General features: G+C 37.0%; 1 protein-coding gene across 1 annotated transcript in view; it reads right to left on the reverse strand.

Annotated features, from left to right (window-relative positions):
* The window catches only part of EPHA3 (EPH receptor A3), a 225,425-nt gene that overhangs the window by 135,367 nt on the left and 67,469 nt on the right, over positions 1-22,589 (reverse strand). The window contains exon 3 of the mRNA XM_030456308.1: positions 15,920-16,580. Coding sequence (XP_030312168.1) covers positions 15,920-16,580 — 661 coding nt within the window. The remainder of the gene's footprint in view (positions 1-15,919; positions 16,581-22,589) is intronic.

Here is a 22,589-nt window from a genome sequence, read left to right on the forward strand (position 1 = left end):
CATATGAATATATGAATTACTCAGGGTAAACTAGACTGAAACAGCTGTTAAAAAAAGTAACTGAATTACAGTCCCAATTAAGCCCAAAACAACATTTTTTTGGCTAGAGATACTGGAGCTGCTAAGGGGGTTAAATAACACTAATACCTAATTTCTGCACTAGGTTTTGATTCTTTTCACTGCATATGCCTTAAAGTCTTAAACTAAGTCTTAAAAATATAATTTTAAAACAGATCCTCCCACATTTAAAAGCATTAACTACTATTTATGCCAAAGTCTGTTTTTCTTCATCGATTCAGTTAAATTCACATTAATTCAGTCTCTTTTTGCATTAGCACCATGTGATTTGGGATGAAATATGTAACATTCATTAGTGGCTTTTCAACATACCTTGCATTACATGACATTCCTGTAATGCAAGTTTTGTTACTGAGCACTACCAACAGTACAATATATCATGTGGCAGCAGCGAGTGGCCTGTGAGCCAAATATGTGCCCTGGCCACTAATTTCAGTTCATGCAAACTCCCAGCCCCAGCCCAGCATCACCTAAGCTGATCCAGCAGCTCCTGTTCAGGTTAAGATGGAGTGTCACATGCTGGGACAAGTAGCCTCTTCAGGCTTCACCCCCGTGGTTTCCATATGTTTTCAAATACATCTCCCTGTCCAGTATTTTATAAATTACTCTCTCAAGACATGCAAAGGGAATAAAGGCCAGACTTTCAGTTCTTCTCTTCGTGGGATGTATCTATACATATCTGTACAAAAATTTATGTATAGGTATGGCAGGGAGAAAATATACATCAAGATAAAAAGAGGGCAAAAAGGACACTTTCTTTTAATGCACTGAAAGGACTTCAGTGAACCAGAAGACCTCAGACATACTGGAAGTTCAGTCCTCTGAATGCAGTAATTTATGCAGATTTCTAAATTACAGGAAAGGAGTATGACAGTGGCAAACCATTTCAATATATTGCTAATTGAAGCATGTTTCATGCACATAGCTGTCATGAAACTGGTATCATGAGGACTCTATAAAATACAAAAGCAAAAGCAAGAAAAACAAAGCCTTTAAGTTATCGTAGTTCTTCTGTACTAAGATATTTGTGGGCAACTGGTGATATTTTTGCTAACTGACAACAAACATTTATTTTTTAAAAAGCCTTGATGTACAAACTTTCTACTAAGTTTCTTAGAATTAACCAGCATACATAAAGCTGGAAGAATAGAACTCTGTATAACAAGAATTGTAAAAAGACCAGTGCATACCTAGCTATATCCACTCTAATCTGTTTCAGCAAGACCAAATCACATCCATAAACACACAATTACTGTAAATAAATGTGCTGGTGAAGCTCAGGTGCTGCTTTTTTTATAAGACACTTTTTTTATATTAAATGATTGCTAAGCAATCTCTTTACTATGTATTCATTTATTAAATCAATCGTTTGAAAGCTGAATTCATCTATCAGTAAAATCACACAGCTACTGACTTTTGTTTTCCAACTGGATAACATGCACATAAATTAGTATCACACAAATGTTACATACTTTATTAAAATGTTTATAAATTCATGTTAGTGATAGTTACAGAAGTTAGCCAACTGGAATCTAACAGAATACCACTTGACTAATATTATCAGCACACCAACTGTCCTTTACTTTAGATTACAATATAATAAAAAGTGGTTATGAATGACTGACAGAGTTAAATATCTTCACCAAGTAAACTGGATAAAGAATTAAATCATTCTGAATTCTGCAAATTTCACAATCTCATTTGTAAGCTATTTCACATAGACAAAAATAAATGTGTCAACTGATTTATTGTACTTCTTTCATTAACTGTAGGCTGATATGTTGCTATTTAAGAGGAATGGCATTTTATCAAAAAGCCCATGTTCTCATCTGTCCAAGAGTTCCTTATTATTTGAAATGCCTGGCTTGTTACCTTCAAATTGATGGGAGCTTGGCATCTAATTTCAGAGACAGCACAATCAACCCATATATGAAGTCTTTGAATGTAAAATCTAAAGGTAAGAGAAAAAAACACATTACACTAGGCAACCATTCCCCCATGCCCCACCTTTAGAGAAGGTGAAAGCAAGCTTTGCTGATGAGAAAAGCATTCCTCCTCACTCAGGCCACTGATGTTTTCAGCTGAAAGACTCCAGTGTGCCATCATCTGTCTCTGTCATGGGTTTCACTGACTCCTACTGAGAGACAGCAATGAGCATCAATCCTCAGCCAAACAGCCTGTCAGCTATTTGAGATGGGAAACCTGGCTTTCTCCACCCACCCACTCTCTCTCTCTTACCAAAACTGGAACACAGTAGGCAAGGATAAAAAAAGTAGACTGTGCAAAGGTCTGCAGGTCTGTCACAGCATGAGAAGGTGAAGTAAAAAGTTATGTCAACAACAACAAAGAAAAAAAAAATGAATGCTTTGATGTCATGAATAGCTGCTGATATAGAAACTGAGGCATGCTGCGTGCATGCATTGCATGAACATAACCCCTTCCTTCTGCCTTCTCCACACATGTCCCCACATCTTGGGGAAAAGTAACCACAGTGCCACTAGCTATTTTTACTAGTTTCTTTTAGTTGAACTCCTCCAGAATGAGGAAACCTTTAGTTTTTAGGAAATGCTTTATTAGTTATGAAACCCTTGAAAGCATATTCTTACTGACTCTCCATTGCAACTCTAATAAATGTTTATAACCTCTATCAGTAGTTGTCTTCACAAATCTTTTTTTTTTTTTTCCAAATTCTATACAAAAATTGCAATCATCATACCTTTTCAGGTTTTCAACTTGACATAAAGGAAACTCCGCATGAGACCTGGTGTGAATGGTTCTGCTTCCATCCTAGAGTCTACAGTATGTAAAAGTTAAGTTCACCTGACTCCAAACTTCTTCATAATTACTATAGTAAGGAAAGAAGAATAAATTTTCTTTTTCTTCAACCAGAACCCTCCTCAGATTACTGCAGGACATAACTGTTAGTGAAAAATATTAAGTGTTTCTAAATTGGTTGCAGAGACAGCATAAAAAAACCTTATGTATTCTTTGGTTTGTCTTTCAAATGACCTTCGGATACAGTCAAATTTTCAGCTCCTAGAAACAGCCCACAGAAAGTCAACAGAACACATCATCAAGCACCACAAAACAAGTTTCAGTGCCTCAAATGAGATCCACAATAAAAGACCAAAAGCCACAACTATATCAAAACACATCATCTCTAGAGTTGTCAAAAGCATTTTCAAAGTACTAGCTCACAGCAATAGCAAAAAAAAAAAAAAATTTTTTTTAGAGTCTCCCACACAATCAGATAAATCAGATGTATCCCACATATACGTAAACTCATGCTCACATGTGCTTGGGCGGGGAGGATGGGAAACTGATAGACTTGACCAAACTGATGCAGGGAAAAATCTTCCTGCTGTCAAACCTCAAAACTAGAATAAAAGAATAATGTAGAAGGTGGGAGGAGAATATGGCATCAAAGGTGCCTAAGCTTGGAGGAGCATCAGTACCCTGGAGCTATGTCTGGTTGCAAACTAGAGCCAATCCCATGCTTCAGAGGAAAATGAAAGATGCAGTTATTCAAAAGCCAAATTACTGTTCCAGTGGGAAGAAATCCTTCTAAAAAGTGGAAATTTTAAAGCATGGTATAAAAATAATATAGATTACAAATATACAACAAATTCAGTATGGTTTTGTTATCTTTTTGCGAGAATGATAACCTGGGACTTTTTTTCTCTAGTAGAGAAACTACTTACACCAACATATATGTCCTATATTGCATTCATAAATAATATATTTTGTATTTCATACAAAAAAAAGACAAAACCAGCCGTAGATTATATGAGTGTTTCAACATGGTGAATGTGATATTTGTGGATGCACATCCAGGGATCTGATGCTAATGTGCAAGTGTGAGGTAGCAGCTTGACTGCTATAATTGCAAGATAGACAAGGAAGCTTCCCAACAGATGGATAACTGACAGGCTCTAAAATAATCCCTAGGTATAAGACAATTCAGGATAGATGGCATGCCTGGATTTTTAGGCACTAATTTAAACATACCGGCCCTGGAAAGTAATTATTGCACAGAAATGTACTGAATTCCAAAGGAGACCTTAATCTATGTTTAGAAAAGCTCTATACTAAACAGGCTTGTGCCCGAACACCTGCTTTTACCACAGGATTTGGAGGTTTTGTGTGTTTTTCAATTAAAAGACTAATATTTAACTTTTGGGAGGAACAGCAGGCTCTGCTTGTTCAGGGAAGAGATTAAGAAATTAAAAGGTTAGTTCTTATCACACTGCAGATGGGAATCAAAAAGTAAAACTTGAAATCCAACAGAGTGAAACCTAACAGGATCCGTATCACAACCACATTGCAGATTCGCTGTGGATTAGACCGGATCAGGAGCACGGCTACAGCACGGGGACAAACAAGGATTAACTCCAGCTCCGCCCAAAAACCTCTGCTACCCTCTTCCTCCATCCCACTCAGGGATTCATCACCTGATACCCTCCTCACCTTTGCTGTAAGCAAGTGGGCAGAGATGGCAGAGAGCAGGAGGCCTCAGGGCCCCCCTGCCCCAGCCATACTCCGCACACACCTCCTCCCAGGACACAGCAGCTGCTTGCCTATGACTGTGGGGTGAAGCAGCTGTTCCCAAAGCATGTGGATGATAAACTGCATCTTTGAACCATCCTTACAAAGGGAAACTAGACATATATATGACCGTCGGCAAGTGTTTTATCTCATGGCCCACTATTAAGTACTCTGCAGAGCAAGACTAAGCCCTTACAGCATTAAAAACACAGTCTTCAGAGTTCAGTGCAAGACACAGCCCTTTGGCTTTGAAGTTGTCAGTGCAATTTCAGAGGCTCTGTGAGGCATATACTTAGAGCTCTTGAAAAATCAGCAATGTAAAGGAAACATTCTCAAAATACTGGCCAGAAGAGGATCAGATGATTTACACACTGGCCTCCTCTGAGGGGAAGACTCTTAAGAATACAACAAATCTTTTCTAGACTGTAACTTGATTTAGACAGTGCTCACTGAAACTCAGGAGGTATGAACCCATTTATTGTAGTTCAGATCTGCTTTAAATCTTTCAGCGCAACACATGCATTATCATAATTTTATTATCAATATTTGCAGACCAGCTCCATGCAAGAACTACCATATACCCCAAAAGAGACTTCAAAGAGTCACATTTTTGCCCCGAAACCTGAATCGTTCTAGCAGTTAAGCACAGAGCAAACTTACACAGAGATACTCATCTTCATATAAAGACACCATTAGATCATACTCCTGTTTGAATTCAAATCAGTATCTTTCCCTCTCTCATAAAAGCTTCTTAAACCTCTTACTCTTTTTTTTTTTCTTTTTAAAAATTTACTGCAGCATTTAGATTTCAATGAAACAATTACATAGATAAATTTTACTTACCATGGTACATTTTCCCCTCCACCCTTCTCTCTCTTCTTCTTCTCTTTCCTGTTCTGACCCTTTTAAATAAAAAGCCTTTTGCTTTCTTTCTTCCACCATCTGCTGTGGTTAGTGTGAGTAAAGAAAAGATACAGAAGCTGATCCTCCTTTTACTGTTAATGTCACTACCAGTTCATCCTCTCACACGTTATGTGAAACAAGACCGTCGTTGCTTATTAAATATCAAGCACAAGTAGCAATTACATGTCTTTCCAATTCCATCCGGTATTTAAAAGATAAATATTCCTATGGCCTGGGGGTAAAAGCTCTGGACACCCTGTCTTCAGTCAGAGGAGTCAGAGAGGTTCTACACCGTATTTGTTAAAAAATGACAGCTTAATGATTTGTCTGTCATTAGACATGGTTAACTGAGATTTCTGAACTTTTCATTCTTCTGCTAACATGTCCCACTTCACACCCAATACATTTTTTTTTATTATTTTTTTTTTTTCCCAGGAAGAACACATTTTGCAGCTGGAACAGTGATCTTATGTTCATTGCTAATACACCTTGACTTCACTTCAAGTCACAATCCCTCAGCCCTGCTTTAGTTTTCCGTATAATTCTTTTGGGAGCAAAACCTGGTAATTCCTAGAACAGACTTGAAGAGCAGCTTGTTAAAACAACCCCCCATACCTGCCATCTAAGTATTAGGATTGCATTACCAAGATAAGAAGAAAAACCTGATAGACCTTCAGAGAACTCAAGTCTTTGGGTAATCTAAAGAAGCGCATTGCAGCAGCTGGAGATGCCCCTCTTAAAACTACAACTACATGCAATTGAATAATTTGCTTGTATCTTTTATATAATAATGACTATATTATGCTATTTAATATGAAAGCAAAGGAGCAATTCTTTTGTACTCTATCCCACAGCTTCTTACTAATAATGTTACATTAAAAAATGCTACAGGATACATTTATAAATAAAACAATTCTATACTTGCATACCTAAATCTTAGAATTACCTCTACAGAGATTAAAGGACTGTTCAGGTTAGGTCAAATGCTGTATGAGTGAACCCTGTATAAACCTGCAAGACATCAAAGAAAATGTTCAATATCTGACTTTAATGCTTGCTGAACTTTATGTCTTTTATTACTTCAGCTGGATAGCAGATGATAATTTCAACATATTTTACTTCTTGATAATAATCACCTTAGAGAATGAAAGACAATTTTTTTATTCCCTAAATAAAAATTTTGGGCCACCTTGTCATTTTACAGAGGGTGGATTTTAAACAGACACATTCTTAAAGATAAGTACACAGTTGGTTGGAAAGCTTTTAGTCACTTGTCTGTTGGCGTTTTTTAGAGCTAAGAGCTCAGTGCTTCTGAATAATTTCTTCCAATTTTCACCTTCCATTAGGAATCTCTACTAAATCAAAAAGAAGAATCTATTATTTACATAGCACTAATTTTGGTGAAAACTCAGTCCCTTTAACCAGAGGTCAAATAATCCTTCCTAGGATTTTGAACTCCTACATGTAAACTGACCACTCCAGCTTAGGCTGAGCACAGTAAATGATTGCTTTCATTAGGTTTCATGTTATTCCCATGCTTAATTTACTAGTATACGTACAAAGGCACTTAAATGAATTCCTAAAATACTTAGCTAAAAGCATATGGAAAGCATATTAGACATCCCCTCTAAAAAAATGCATGCCATTTTGGCTGAAAATTTTACATCAATTGCTCTGTGAAACTTTGGTATGTTTTCACAGCACAAAGAGTGGCCTGGACAGAGTTATGAACAAACTATTTTTAAAACTCATAACCCTTTTATGTCACTTAATCACCATTATTAATAAAAACCAAATAAAAATAACTACAAAAGAATTATCGTGGGATAAGGTATGATCCAAAAAAGAAAGCATACTGACTGGAATAACCAATGGCAAATAAAAATGAATTACTTCAACCATGTTGTTGAGGACCCGTCCTGTATCCCTTCTGCAGTTATTCAGGCTTGGCACAGTGTCAACTTTAACCATATGGCTTTTTCTTCCCCTGTTGAAAGTGAATCTTTATGTCAAAGAGCAGCTGTTCTAAATTATCACATCAAATTTTAACTTACAGTAGACAACCACTGAACCCACAGATTCATGACAGTGAAATAGTTTGTCCCCTTGACCTATGAAGGATTTGCCATTGTTTAGGTTTATTTCTGCCTTAGCACCACAGCTACACCAATTCTCAGGGTATCCCAGGCAGGAAGGCACTTGGAGCTGAAGCTACAAACAAATTCTAGGCAATGAACTTCTAATCTTCTCTCCCCAAGAAGACTGTGTGAAGCCCAAGTTATTATGTTCCTGTTGTGCTACTGAAAATAAGACTGCAATTTCAAATGCAAAGAAAATGAGACATTACAAACTTACACCCTTGTTACTCAGTTTGTAATCCAAAGAAACAGTCAATTCTGATACTTCTCCTGCAGTCTAAGTGTCTGATACCAATTACTGGTTATTTAGACATCTGCCAACAGCATGTTTTGACAACATCTTGTGCTTGATGCTGAAGAGAGGCAGACGCACAGAAGATTCTTGTCGTTGTGTGCTCATCTCTCAAGATGGTTCTTACTTTAAGAGCATTTTTGTGCTACATTATCAAAACTTAGAGCTCTCTACAATTGCTCTCTATTAAAGTCTAGTACCAGCTGTCAGTTGTAATGCAAACCCCTGTTAACCTTTGTAAATTCCACTCTGGAACTAATAAGGGATTGTCAAATAGCTCTATACACAGATGCCAGTGGCAGAGAAACGGATGGAAAAGGAGCGTGTTCAATGAATCCACACCAACAAAACAACCTTTGTGGAACTCTGAGCTAAGCTGATATTGAAAGTCATCAGACAGCACAAGCAAAGCATGCTCAGGATGATACTATTAATTTAGTTTTTAATCTTTTGAAAGCCTCCAAAGAAGTGAAGCCATTAAAATTGAAAGGTTAAGGAAATGCCAGCATGATCCCTTAGGATTGTCTGTAAGAAGCATCCATAAGATATTTGCAGCAATCCTGCACAAGAGTAGCGGTCTTGAACATAAAAGTGTCAGAGAACTAGGGCAAAAATTTCTACATTAAAAAGAGGAAGAAAAAGTCTCACACATACTTCTTAAATTGTGGAGAGTCTGGATCAATATCCAATATATTCCACTAATACAGGGGGGTGTTTGTAGGGTTTTTTTGTTAGGGTTGGGGGAAGTGGGTCATTTTGTTGCTTGAAAAGCAGATGAGAGGGACAAGAAGCAAGCTTAACATGAGCCATAAATGTGCACTTGCAGCCAGAAAGCCAATCATGTCCTGGGCTGCATCAAAAGAAGCACAGACAGCTGCTCAAGGGAGGGGATTCTTCTTTTCCATTCTGCTCGTGAGACCCCACCTAGAGTACTGTGCCAACTTCTGCAGTACCCAGTATAAGAAGGACACAGAGCTCTAGTAATGTGCCCAGAGAAGAGCCACCGAAATGATCAGAGGGCTGGAGCACCTCCCCTATGAAGACAGGCTGAGGAAGTTGAGGTCGTTCAACCTGGGTCACTCTGAGGTGACCTTATAGTGACTTTCCTGTATCTGAAGGGAGCCTACAAGAAAGCTGGGGTAGGGCTTTTTATATAGGTGTGTAGCAAGTGAGAGGACAAGGAGAAATGGCTTCAGACTTGAAGAGGGGAGATTTAGGTTAGACATTAGGGAAAAATTCTCTCCTGTGAGAGTAACAAGATGCTGGAAGAGGTTGCCCAAAGATGTTATGGCTGCCCCCTCCCTGGAAGTGTTCAAGTGTTCAAATACAATTGAGTTACCTAATTAAGTCAAATGTGAGCATAGGAGTACTGAACAACTATGAGAAGAAAGCTTTTTTAAAGTAACACTGGGATCATAATCACTTAACATTGAAAAATTAATAAAAATACTTATAATCATGTTTTTTTTAAAGTATTTCTATTACAATCTCCAATAAATCTAGTACAGATTTTTCTCAAGTAAATGCAAAGCACTGAAAAACACCTGATACTTGGGAATCTGTAAAACGTATTTCAAAACATCTTTTCTAGTAATTTCAGAATGTTACTTTTAAATTTGTTTAGAACATGTGACAAATGTGCTCACAAACCATAAGATTCTGCCCAATAAATTTTGCCTCTACAACATGAACCTCAAATCTGTAGCTTACGGTTGACAAACCAGAAGGTATTTTCAAAATTTGTAACAATAAGAAAATGCTACATGGAAAGTTGACTGTGATGTTTCTGAAGTATTCAGTGCAGCATAATTCTTTGTCTATAAAAAAAAATCATCTGGAGATATCTAACAATTTTTGTAAGAGTTAAGTAAATTCTAAGCAGGACGGGAAATCCTTCATTGTATGCTCTGTTTATGTACTTATACTCTATAAAATGGATGAAAACAATGAATATTTTACAAATAAAATGATTCATAATTTATAGCTGCTGTCATTTTAGTTTACTAACTTGAAAGATTAAGAGTCCCTATAAAAAAGCATCTCTCTTGCTTTCTAAAATCAAAACAATACTTCAAACAGAAGGAAAAAACACCACTCAAATCACTGCTTTAGAAAATGTGAAACCCTAGCTTTTTCAAATATCATGTAAAAGGAGACTCTCACAATAGTTCTGCTATTATATATGGCCTTCCTATGATCAGTTCCCTATATTTCCTATACAGAATGTAAGAGTTAAACCCACACACTTTAGTAGTGTAAGCAACACCTCTGAGCCACTTGGCTATCTCACACAAGGGAAAATGTTCTTGGTTTTGCACTTGCAGCAAGCATGTGTGCCTTCCATCTGTTTCTACTTCCACAAAGTTGAGTAGTTCCTCACAGTACCTTTTTCTCCTCATATGTAAAGTTATCTTTTATCTACTTATATAAGCAAGTAAAAAGTGTATTTACTTATGCAGACACAAAACTGGTATTTAAAGTATAGGAAAACAAAAGGAAATCTAGATGGCTGTCGTCCTTAGCATTAATGAAATTTTACATATTTTTATCTCAAGTACAGCAGTCGTTCTACTGGAAGAATTAAGCAATGTACAGGATGGTTCAGATTTAGCAGCCACAGATGGCATTCCTTTCATATCTCCATAAACTCAGAGAGAGAAATGTGATTTAGGATTTGCTCACCTTGATTTTCTCAACTTGAAGTACTGAATAATTTAGTGTTAGGGGAAATTTTGTGGAGTCATTTTTACAATAAACAGGTACAGTGGGTGAACTTCACCTCTCACTCCTTTACCCCTTACTCCTTTTTCTCCCATTCAATCCACCTGATTAATTGCTAAAAATTAGATACCTATGGAAGGACTGTTGGATTACGTTCTCTTTTTATTTCTGGCTTTGTTATAGAAAATGTGTCACTCACTTGAGGTTAAAATTTAAAATTTTATTAGATAGTAATACATAGGAAATTTACAATTCAGGCTTACTTGATTCCAACAACTAAAATTTAGAAACTGTACCTTGAAATTATTACATGCAGAAAATGTAAGTGTGATTTTTTTAAGTAATTTTTTTTGGGCCCAACAATTTAATTTCCCGTTCAGTAACTGGAGCCACAAAGCTTGGTTTTGGTCCAAAGGATCACCTGTTTTAAGCATTCAAAAGAACATTCAAGCTCATTCATACTCCCACGTGAATAAACAAGTGCCCACTGCATGTGTGCTAATTAGGAAGATCATAGGGAAAAATATCTTTCTCTGTGTTCAGCTAGTCTTTCTGAAGTGCATGAAATAAACCACCAAAAGAATAGACACATTCAGGATGGAAGAGATTTATTAGTCCAAGCCTGCCAGTGCAGGATTTCCTTTATCATCTGCTTACTGCATTTTAAAAAAAAACATCTATTGAAATCAGGTTTCCATTATTTCTCCACAGATACTTCCAGATTATTACAGAACTAAAGACATATCACCTAACATTTTTCCTACCTTTATCCATTAATTTTGATACTATTAGCCTAACTAACCAGCCAACTTTCACATCTACTGTGATGTCTATGGCTTTGCTGTAGCATTCAAAACAAAACTGAACCTAGCTTCCCCACATACAATTTACTGGGCAGGTGATGTGAATGCTCCTTTTCTTTTATTGGTCTTTGGGCTGTTACAAACACTACGTCAGTGCATAATCTCCTGCTGTACTTGCAACTCAAACAACACACAGAAGCCTGGTTACCCTTTTCATGAAAATCACATTGTTTGCTTTGAATATGTACAGAGACAGTCAAAAAGGATGAACAAAGGTATGGATCAATTAGCCTGTCCTCCAGATAAGACAGCACTGATAGAGAGAGTTGGGAATACAGGTATTAGAGATAAGATTTAGACATAAAAGGGATCTAGAAAATTGTTAATGGAGAATCTGAAAAGGGAGTAGTTATTTCCTCACTATTCAAGGAAGACCTTTTACATCTGACTTAACACTGGAAGTTTAAATACAGCATGAAGATATGATTTTCACACAAGTTATGCCATTCACCATCATAAAAACTTACAGAGACTAAGAATGTAAGTAAAAAACCAGACAAAATAACAGGTGACAGGTCACTGATTCCTATTACCCAGTTTTTCTTATACGATGTATTAGAAGTCTTAGGACCAGTAAAGAAGCACTTTATACAGTTTCTTATATTTTTTCCTTAAGTATCTGCCATTAGCCACTGTCAGAAAGAATATGAAGGCCAATAAATGTCTAATCTGATCTACTATGGCTGTTTGATAGGGTCCAAAAGGAAAAGGTGAGTTCTTATTGCCTGGGGAATAGCACAGAGACTACCAGAAAGCATCAGGTTCAGCATGCAGTTGCAGCCAGTTGGTTTTTTTTTTCTAACTAAAACAAATTAAAACACTGTAACTGTAAGAGAGCAGATTCTACAAAGATTCAGCTTGGCCAACATGTCAGGAAGACAACCATGAAATATTGCAGTCTGTTAAGTAGGCAGTAACACTATGATGTGAGTACTAACAAAGATGTAGCAACATACAGTCTGCAGGGGATTACAAATGCCATACTTAGTTAAATAACAGATACATTTCCTAAGGGGGAAAAAAAGTGCTCCTCCCCCAACACATCTTACTCTACCTTATACAATCCTGCTACCTCCAAAATACTGAACAGGTACAAGTGTCTTTGCTAGAAGAGGCATTATATCTTAAGCTGTTAACCTAAAGTATACCATAAAGAACAGAGGTAGAAAGGTGAGGTATAAAACTCACTTTAAGAAATCATCTCTCCACACACCCACAATAATGAGGACAAGGTTGTTCACAGTAAAACTGGTCCTGATTTTTTGACTGACTGACAGGTATGTATCATACAGGTAAAATGCTTATTAATTGGTAGGACCCAGAACAGAACAATAATCTTTCCAACAAGAACCAACAAACAGAATAAAGCTAATAGTTCAATTTTGCCTTTTAAGAGCTTAGATACAAACATGTTATAAAAACACGTATGTTTTTATAAGTACATAGAATCATAGAATGTTAGGGTTTGGAAGGGACCTCTACAGATCACTGAGTCTAACACCCCTGCCAAAGCAGCATCACCTTGGGCAGGCCACACAGGAACACATCCAGGTGGGTTTTGAAAGTCCCCAGAGAATGAGACTCCATAACCTTTCTCCATCACCCTCACAGTAAAGAAGTTTCTCCTCACATTAAGGTGAAGACTTCCCATGTTCTAGTTTAAACCTAGTTAAACCAGTTTAAACCTTCATTGTCCTATTACTGGACACCATTGAAAAGAGATTGCTCTCATCCTCTTGACACATACTCCTCAGATATTTGACATTGCACCATTAACAAAATTTTACACGTAAACAATTAAAAGCTTGAGCCTTAGGCCATCTTTTCCTGGTTATGCAAAGAAACAGGAGCAGTCATGGAAAAAAAATACAATTTGTGTTGTTTGAGAGCATGACTGCTTCTTAATATTTTTCCAACTACCAAAAAAAGCTGTTTGAATGAAATTTAAATAGGCTGCTCATATACCAATTGGTTTATGATCATATTATACTTTAATAATTACTGATAATTATCAGTAATTTGCTAATGCAAATATGACAATTTCAAAAAACAGCATTATGGAAACAAACAAAATCAGAAAGTATCTGAATGCATGATCAAGTAGTGGCAGACACTAAGGTGTTGAATGTTTCCAATTACTGTGAAAATTAGGATTTCTATTACTACTTTTTCCAACTTTACCTGAAACATTTTTTTTCCTAACTTATGAACATTCTAGCCCATGACTGTAACACCATTTTGGATTTTCTTTAGACTTGACAATTCCATCTCTACTGCCCTTTTGTTGACAAAAGCACCCAAAAAAATCCCTTAAACTTCAAAACCCTAGAAGAAGGAGCAAGAGAAGGGGAAAATAAAAGAAGAAAAATAAAAGGTGCAGGAGCAGTCAAGAGCTTGAGGTCAAAGTGAACTCTTCTCTTTTTCCAAGATTTCCAACTGCTGATGAGCTACCAATGCCAGCAAATGGTAGGCTTTGGTTTGAATTACTTTTAGAATGCTACTTCAATTACACCACATAGAAAATATTTGGTAAATATGATTCCCATAAAAAATTAATAGAATATCTTATGTTAAATCAGAATAAACCAGAAGGACCTGTGACTGTTTTTAATGGTTCATCATATATGTTCCCTTGACAACAACTGTGAGGAAGTAAAAAAAGAAAATTAAAAAAAAAATAGCTGGAGAGACGATGACAGAGAAAGCAAAAGAGGAAAAGAGAGAGAGTTCTATGGTCTGATTTTATACCCTCCTGAATGATGTATGATACAGTCCACACATGGATGTGACCTCACTTCTAGTCTCTGCAGAACTTGGTGGAGCTGTCTTTGCTTATCCCAAGCATCGGAGATGCTCAGCTGTTGCTCAACTGGAGTCATGACCACTTTCTAGAGTGCCTCTCATTCTGTGTTCATGTGTAGCTGAAATTCTAAAACAATACCTTTCAATCATTTACAAGTGCAAAGGCTCTACAGTAAGCAATACTATGCACAGTGGTAAAGAATATCACTAACATTTTATTATTTTTAAGTGCAGCTATAGGAGGCCCTAGGTAAAGCATTCTTAATAGAAAAATATCCCCTCCTGGACTGAGCTCATAACAGAGGAGTTTAACTAGTTTTCCTTAATATTGGTATCTAACTGCAGAAAAACGTCCTCAAAGGACTCAGCTACCCAGTTAATTTTTTTTTAGGGCAAAATCAACTTACAATCTACTTAAAAGCAAAACGAAACAAAACAGTCTTACCCCTTTCCTCCAACAGCTCCCTGGCATTTTCTGAGAAAATGTCACCTTAATTAAAACAACAGGTTTCACAATGACCTAGCTATGGTCCAGTAAGCTCCCAGTAGCTCCCCAGGACTTGCCTACCTGATGTAAGGATAGCTGAAGGACCAACAAAAAAGGAAGAGATGCCCTCTCAACCAGGTTCAGAATACTTTAAATTTTGTTCCTTATGGATATACGCAAATGTGCACGTACACAAAAACACATCCCACAAGAAGGTCGCTCAGCAACTACTCCTTTCATCCATGTTATTTCCAGATATAACTGTTTAACTTTTATTTAATTATTTAATAAGAAGACCCTCTGCCACAACCAGCACCCCTTAAGGCACTCTGTGAAGAGAGGTTTAAGAGTCAATCAGTAAAAAAACTTCAAAACATACTTTTTGGTGAAAAGCAAAATGCAGACCACCACAGTTTTGCTTGATATAAAACTAAGTGTAATATGCATTTCTCTAACATTTTAAAAAGACCATTTTTTTGGGAAACAATCAACATTCCCTGTCTATTCTTGTTCTTGGGAGCATTCACATAACCAGTCAGAAGAAACCAAAGTCTGGAGAAAATAATTTTGAGTTAAATACATGAGTATTCATAAGATGCATTTTTGAAATTTAAATATTAATTTTTCAACTGTACCTGAATTTAGGAAACTTATGCTATCTGAAACCAATGCTATCTATTTTCTTCTGACCAATCCCAATTAATCATCACAGGTCAGTAGCAAATATTAATATCAAGCCACAGAAACTTTTTAAAAAAAAAACAACACAAAAAATTCAAATATTTTGACACAGGCAATGCATTTCAGAAAACTATCATCTACTGGAAAAGAAAGTCCAATGAGTAGTAAGAGAGACTAGACTTGCCACGTACTGTGTTAACTAAAACTTGTCCACTCTTATTAACAATTTTTATCGAATTACATCATTTACACAGATTAAATAACCCCCATTTTCATGGTGACTCTAAGCACTAATATATTTGCCTCAGAAATTCAGAGAAAACGAACATGATCCAATACACAAAGTAGGGGCATACAGTGAAGCCCCTGTTAATAATAATTGAACTATGAACATGGAGCGCATTGTTACCTTGGCAGGCAAAGCCTCTTTCTTCATAGCCAGCATTACACAAGCATTTCCCTATGGGCACTAGCCACTCTCCTTCTGTACTGCAATACATCTTGGGTGGTTCTTCCTCCTTGGAATGATTGACACAGGAACCCCGCACCTCCACCAGTGACTGGGAGTCCATGGGTACCGTATCTGGAAACATGGCGAGGTTCCTGACAGTGAAAGGGCACTTTTTGAAGTACACTCGCACTGAGACTAAGGCAACACATGCACCTACATCTTGAAAAGCCAAGTAAAAGCCTTTCCTGCTCACGGGCCCCACCTCACGGACTTCTGTATTCAGCTTGAGAATTCGGTCCCCAAGATCCATTTGGGTGAAGCTCTCATCAGCCGCAATGGTGTCAATCTTTGTAAACTGATGCTCTCTGAACTTTACCAAATGGTCATCATCAGACTCCATATAATACAGATTGAAGGTCTCTTTGCAAGTGCCCAGAACTAGAGGAATACTATTACAGTCCCTCAAGGTAAACTTGAGCTCTACATATATCTTCTGAGCTGAATTGCGTGGAATCCAGTTTGTTCGCAGCCAATTGTTTTGACTGTGATCCATAACATTGCACACTTGGTAAGTTCTGATTGGAGTATAATGTTCATCAACACCACTGATCTCTTCCCACTGGAAAAAAATAAAAATAAAAAGAGAGAAAAGAAAGATTTTAAGATGAAAGATTACACCAATAAAAATCACATTTAGAAAGAAAAGCTGTGAAAAAGCAACACTGCCTATACAGCACTAAGATAGACAACTAAGTCACTCTGAACTTGCACTTACTTTTTTCCTACTATAACATATAAACATCTTAAATGAACATAGAATTCACCATTACAAAGGCAGTTTTTACCAAGTTACTTCAGTGTAGTAGGAAAGTCATCCTACAGCTGTTTTGCATTATTAAAACCTGTGATTTCTCAAATTATATACAGTGCTGTCTCTTCACTCATGATTCAACAGGTCTTTACTACAACCACACTCACTTCAAACAGAAGAGGTTCACTGGGACACCACTATGTTTTCAGTTAAAATCAAGTTGTATTTCAAAGATTAAACAAGATTTAAAATCTTACCAAACAAAAGCCAATGACTCCCATTTAAACTCCATAAAGGCGCAATACAATGTGACAAAATAAATTTGTTCAAAGCATGAGAATTTTTTTTTGCTTGGGAAATACGTCCTCTGGACAAACAGTCACACTCAGTGCAGTTTCCAGAGTTGTTAAAAATTACTGCCAACTTACCCTTCATTGGCTACTTAATTCTTCCACAGACTATACAGCATATGACACTAAAATATCTTTTGAAGAATACATAGCTACCCTTTGGTTTCACATCATTCACCAGTTGACAAACTTACTTGACCTAGACAGGGACAGAATGAATTTCCTATGTGTGAATTACTCATGTACCAGTCCAACCTGATTTCTGAAGCTGCACTTAGCCAAGTGAAATATTTATCAATCCCTGGAAAAAGTAAAATCTACAGGAGCATTTACAGAAAATACTTACCATGCTCATCTTAGAGCCTAAAAATACATCTTTCTTTTCTCCCTGAATGGATGACTAGCACCATTTTTTTTTTAAGTCATCCTTTTTCAGCTTTTATCCACACAAAACCTGAAGCTTAAAATACAAAATGAAGTGCCTTACCACTGAAATGATACAATTAAAAACTCATTACAATGAAAAATACCTGTTACAGACTCACTACACCACTGAAGTTGCAAGAAAACCTTCCATGTATTATAGCCCAAAGTCTTACTCATGTAGGGCCATAGCTGGAACAGTTTGCTTGGGATCCTGTCCAGTCAGGCTTTTGAGTATCTCCAAGGACAGAGACTTCTCCACCTCTCTGGGCAGCCTGTGCACCAGGGTCTGATTGCACTCAGAGAAAAATGTTGGTCCTTATGTTTAAATGGAATTTCCTGTATTTCCAATTACATCCATTGTCTCTTGGCCTTTCACTGGGTACTGGAAGGAAGAGCCAGGCTCTGCACATTCTATACTCTGCCATCAGGCAATAATACGCACTGTAAGATCCTCCTGAGCCTTATCATCTTCTTTTTTATGCTTCAAAATTAATTACACAAATAAAAGAGGTAAACCCCTATCATGATAACAAAGCACAAACTAATAGACCACACAGTAGAACACCAGCTATAAAAATCCATGCTTTGCTATCACCCACGTACGCAGCCTCTGCAAAAAACTCAAATGCTGCCCCACACAACCAGACGCAGTACAGCTGGGGAGCAGTAGAGCTTCTGCAGCATGGTACAGAAACTGGAGATGAAAAGTAGGCAAAATTAAGTATGTTGTGAGAAATCGCTGCCACTCCTGGGGAAGCGAAATTTCTACCAGAAGAGCATCCTCCCTTAAAAATCAAATCTCATCAATATTATATTTAAGATCTCAGTCTAACAATTTCTCATTTTACACAAGTACCTTTTGCTGCAGGACCTTATTGGACTACAGAGCAAGCATTAGGAAAGAACTTTTCCTATAAAGAAAACAAGGTAAAGAAGTGTTAACTGTCTGTATTACATTATATGCATCACATACACATATAAAGAAAGAAAAGGGGGAAAATACTGTCCATATTAGAGCAACATCTGAAAGTTCTCAGCCCCAACCCACTAACTTAAGGAAGTTTTGATATGACTAAAAGCTGGTGTACACGATGAAATTGTCCATGCACCACTGTAGATGTGATTTTAAATAATGTTATTAAACCAGAAGATAAAAGCAGTATAAATTTATTAAACCAGAAGATAAAAGCAGTATAAATACTCTTCCTTTAATTGAAACAAAGTTTATTTTAATTCACTTTACAGATCTGACTGTACACAAGTTTTATCTCTTCCTGACTAGTTCAACAAAGTTAAAAACACCATCTTGGATCTGTATACAGCAGCTGAGATGTTGCAGCAAGCCATAACATGCTACATTGCCAAAGAGAGATAGAAGTTCAGGAAACTTCTGAGTCAAAGTTACCACACTACAGCACTTGGCCACTTGAGAGCTGGGTACTTCACGGCAGCCCATCAAAGCCCAGCCACAAAGATGCGGTCTTTCCTGCATAAGAGGTAGCTGAACCCTGGCTCCAGCCTCTGCCAAGTTCCCAAAACTGAGAGGAGGACCCTCTTCTGACTGATGTCCTTGTACAAACAAGTACAGCCCGAGACAATAATCTGATCCCATTTCAAAAAGCCACTCTGATACCATAAATGCTGCCCATGAAGCTGGATGTACTTATTTAACTGCAGGTCTTACCTTGAAAAAAAAAAAAAAAATTCAGTTACAACAACTGGATGAACCTAGATTACATAATGAAGTCTGATTTTATGGGCAGTTAAAGCAGCTCAAAATGATTCACAAGTGATCTACTTATTATCTCCTCCATATAATTTCTAATCAGTTCAACATATGTTACGTGCGCAGTGGGAGACCGAAAAAAATCAGGAACTTGTATTTCATCTCCACACCATATTATTTTTCTGAACAGGTCTCACTGCAATAATTTTGTTCAGAAGTTTCTTATCCAACAAGCTTACAAAGAGATTTGAAGGCTAGATGTACCTATTGCTCAGCAAAGGTAGCACGGTGTTCTTACCTAGAATTAAAACATGCAATTATCACTTCATTAACTTGCAACCAAAGACCAAATTGAAAACAACTGTAGTGCCTGTTAGTCCCTTGCATAAACAGCAAAATTGCAAATCATTTAATGCTGAAGCATTGCTGAATGGAAGCCCAAGTCTCACACTGGGTGCTTTACTCAACCAGTTACTTATATATATGATAAACTGTATATATATGTACTTCAACTGTTATAAAAAAACCTCTTCCTTACACTGCACTTGAGTTTTGCTGCTGGATCTCATAGTACCCAAAAGGGACTATGCCTCTTACAGGTTTTTTTTTCAGTATTATAATCTATCATTACATAGAGGATAAAAATAAATAAGCAAGCAATCCATTAGTACTTGAGGACATGTACTTTCAGCTTTATAAAAAAAAGTATGGCCAGAAAAACATGCTGGCTATTAAGAGGCTATGTAGCAATAGGAAGCAAACCTCTTGTGCTGCATGACCACAAGTCTATTCGATATTGCAGTATTCAGTGCAGTTTTACTTCATATAGGCATAATTCTACCTATATTCCTAAACAGCTAGCAGAACAAGGTAGAATTGAAAAAGGAGATATACAGAAACAAGAACAGGTATGGGAGAAAGTGTAATTTTCCAATTCTACACAATAGCAGAATGGCAAAAAAAAAAAAAAAAAAAAAAAAAAAAAAAAAGCTATAGAAAAAGGTGTCCTTGCTTTAAGGAACAAGAGAGATGCAGAGATGAGCAAAAGAATTAGAAACAAAAGTATCTATTTTAAAACACAGGAGTAAAATTCTGAAACTACCAGGAGGGGGGAGGTTAATCAGGTGAAAGAAGAAACCAGAATTAGTATGTTATAATACTTAAGAACATAGTCTTTGTATCTTTAGGGTACAGAAAGAAAAGCATTCTGAGTATGCAGGAAACCTGGACAGCAAGAGCTTGAACGGGTCAAAAGTTGGGTAACTATAATAAATAAAAGGATACTGTAAAATTATGAAGAGGAATTTAGCCAAAACAGAAATGAGACAATGAAATGCAGAAAGGAGTAATATGACAGATACATGAGACACACTGAAAGACCTCAGATGTATGGCAGATATTTAGATAGGGCAGCCTATCTTAAACATGCTGCTTCTCACCTTACACACAGAGTCCAGTCTGCTGCAGTCTCAGATTCCCCTCTTCCCACTTTAGCTCCCAGAACCATTCCCATCCCATGTAAAACTAGGCATGGGGAGGTGGGCTAATTTCTATTCAATCAACTTTCCCACTGGTGCAACCACGAGTATCTCTACAGGAACAAGAATGTAATGCAAGGAGCAGAAAATCCAGCAAGGAAGTATGGCCACCTAATTTTAGTTACCATGGACACCCACCTGGGCCTCGAAAAGATCCTGTTTCTGAGAATACTGCATTTTCCCCCACAAAACTTCATCTTCTTGTGGCTTTGCTAAGAGTAAATAAGAACCATTTATGCTTTCATCATCCAGATAGATGAAAAAGACAAATGAGAAGTTATGAGCAAAATAAGCAGAAAAATAAAGAAAAAAGGTCACAAGGAGACAGACAATGCAGCACCAGAGACATAATGCAAAGATTTTGGGCACAGACACATTCTCAGGAATTAGAAAAGACAGGGAGGAAGAAACTGTCACTATGTAGTACTGAGGAGGGAGGATGTTGCTGGGAGCTGGGTTGAGAACTTAAAGAAAATCTGGTGAGATGCTGGCAGAATGATTGTATGAAAACTTCTGTTATTACACTATGTAAAGCAGACACTGGTGGGGCTTAAATCTAATTCTCACCTCAGTTAAATGAAATTACTTGGGTAACTGGTTCATGGGGCATTACACTTCAAAGGTGTATCAAATGGCACTTCTTTCTTTCAGTGCTTGTGAAGCTACAGAACTAATGGATATACATCAGTCCTTGGCCACAGTGAGACTGGAAATAAATAGCCAGGCTCTAAATACTGGAAAGAAACAAAGCAACAGGACAAGCTTCCAAGCAGTCCAATAGGGATTGCTAAATCCATTTTATTTTAATTTCTTTTGACAAAAAATATTTTACAGATTGTTTTAGGGATTTTTATAAAAGCCTGATAGGGGAGCTGGAAATCTAAGGCTGTGATACGAAACTTTGGGTGCTGGATTCATTCCTATTATGAAGTGGGAAGGAACAGAGATATGACCAAACATTTCTGGATCCATATTATTACACAGTATTTATATCATATTTCCCTAATTCCTTCAGACACCTTCAACACTTTGAAACATGTCCAGAATTCCATAGTACCACTTCCTCCCGAGAATGTCATTTGGCTTCTTGGAAAGCATTCTTTTGTTTGCTTTTCATTTCTGAAATCTTCTTTGGAAACTGTTAATGGTAGAAAACAAGAGTGCTTTCAGTGGCATAGAAAAATCTCTTGAGATCCCAGTGAGACAGTCTAAACTCAATCTGGTCATACTGACTGACAAAACTGGGACGGAAAGGATTTTCCTTTCTGTAACAGACTTTTTTTCCAGTCAAAAGTGTGCTGGACAGCTGGCTTTGTTGGCTTTTTTTTCCCTTCCATTTTCTCTACAAAAGGGAATGTACATAAGTGAATGTAGGCCATTTTTTAAAGTTAGATTCTAGATAATTTAACTAAAAAGTTCCCCTTTAATATGGGAATATGGATATGAGACTGATAAATCTCAATCTTTCATCTTTCTCTTGCAACTCTTCAGTTTTGTAGTTTTCTATCATTAATATATATAAGTAAAACCCTTAAGTTTAAAATAAGAAATTTAATTCTATTTTGTGATTACAGCACAATATATATGCAACTGCATGATTCCAAATAAACTAGGTTTATCTTTCACTGCCACATTGGTATAAAACTCCTAAACTATAAGGCCTCCCTACTGAAACTGGAGTCTGGTGATTCTTCAAGTTCCCTATTCAACCCAGGCACAGCCTGAGACTCCATTAACAATGTCAGGCAAAAGACTAACACAATTTATTTATGATCTT

This window comes from Calypte anna, chromosome 1 (genome assembly GCF_003957555.1).
Source record: "Calypte anna isolate BGI_N300 chromosome 1, bCalAnn1_v1.p, whole genome shotgun sequence".
In the NCBI taxonomy this organism is placed as follows: domain Eukaryota; kingdom Metazoa; phylum Chordata; class Aves; order Apodiformes; family Trochilidae; genus Calypte; species Calypte anna.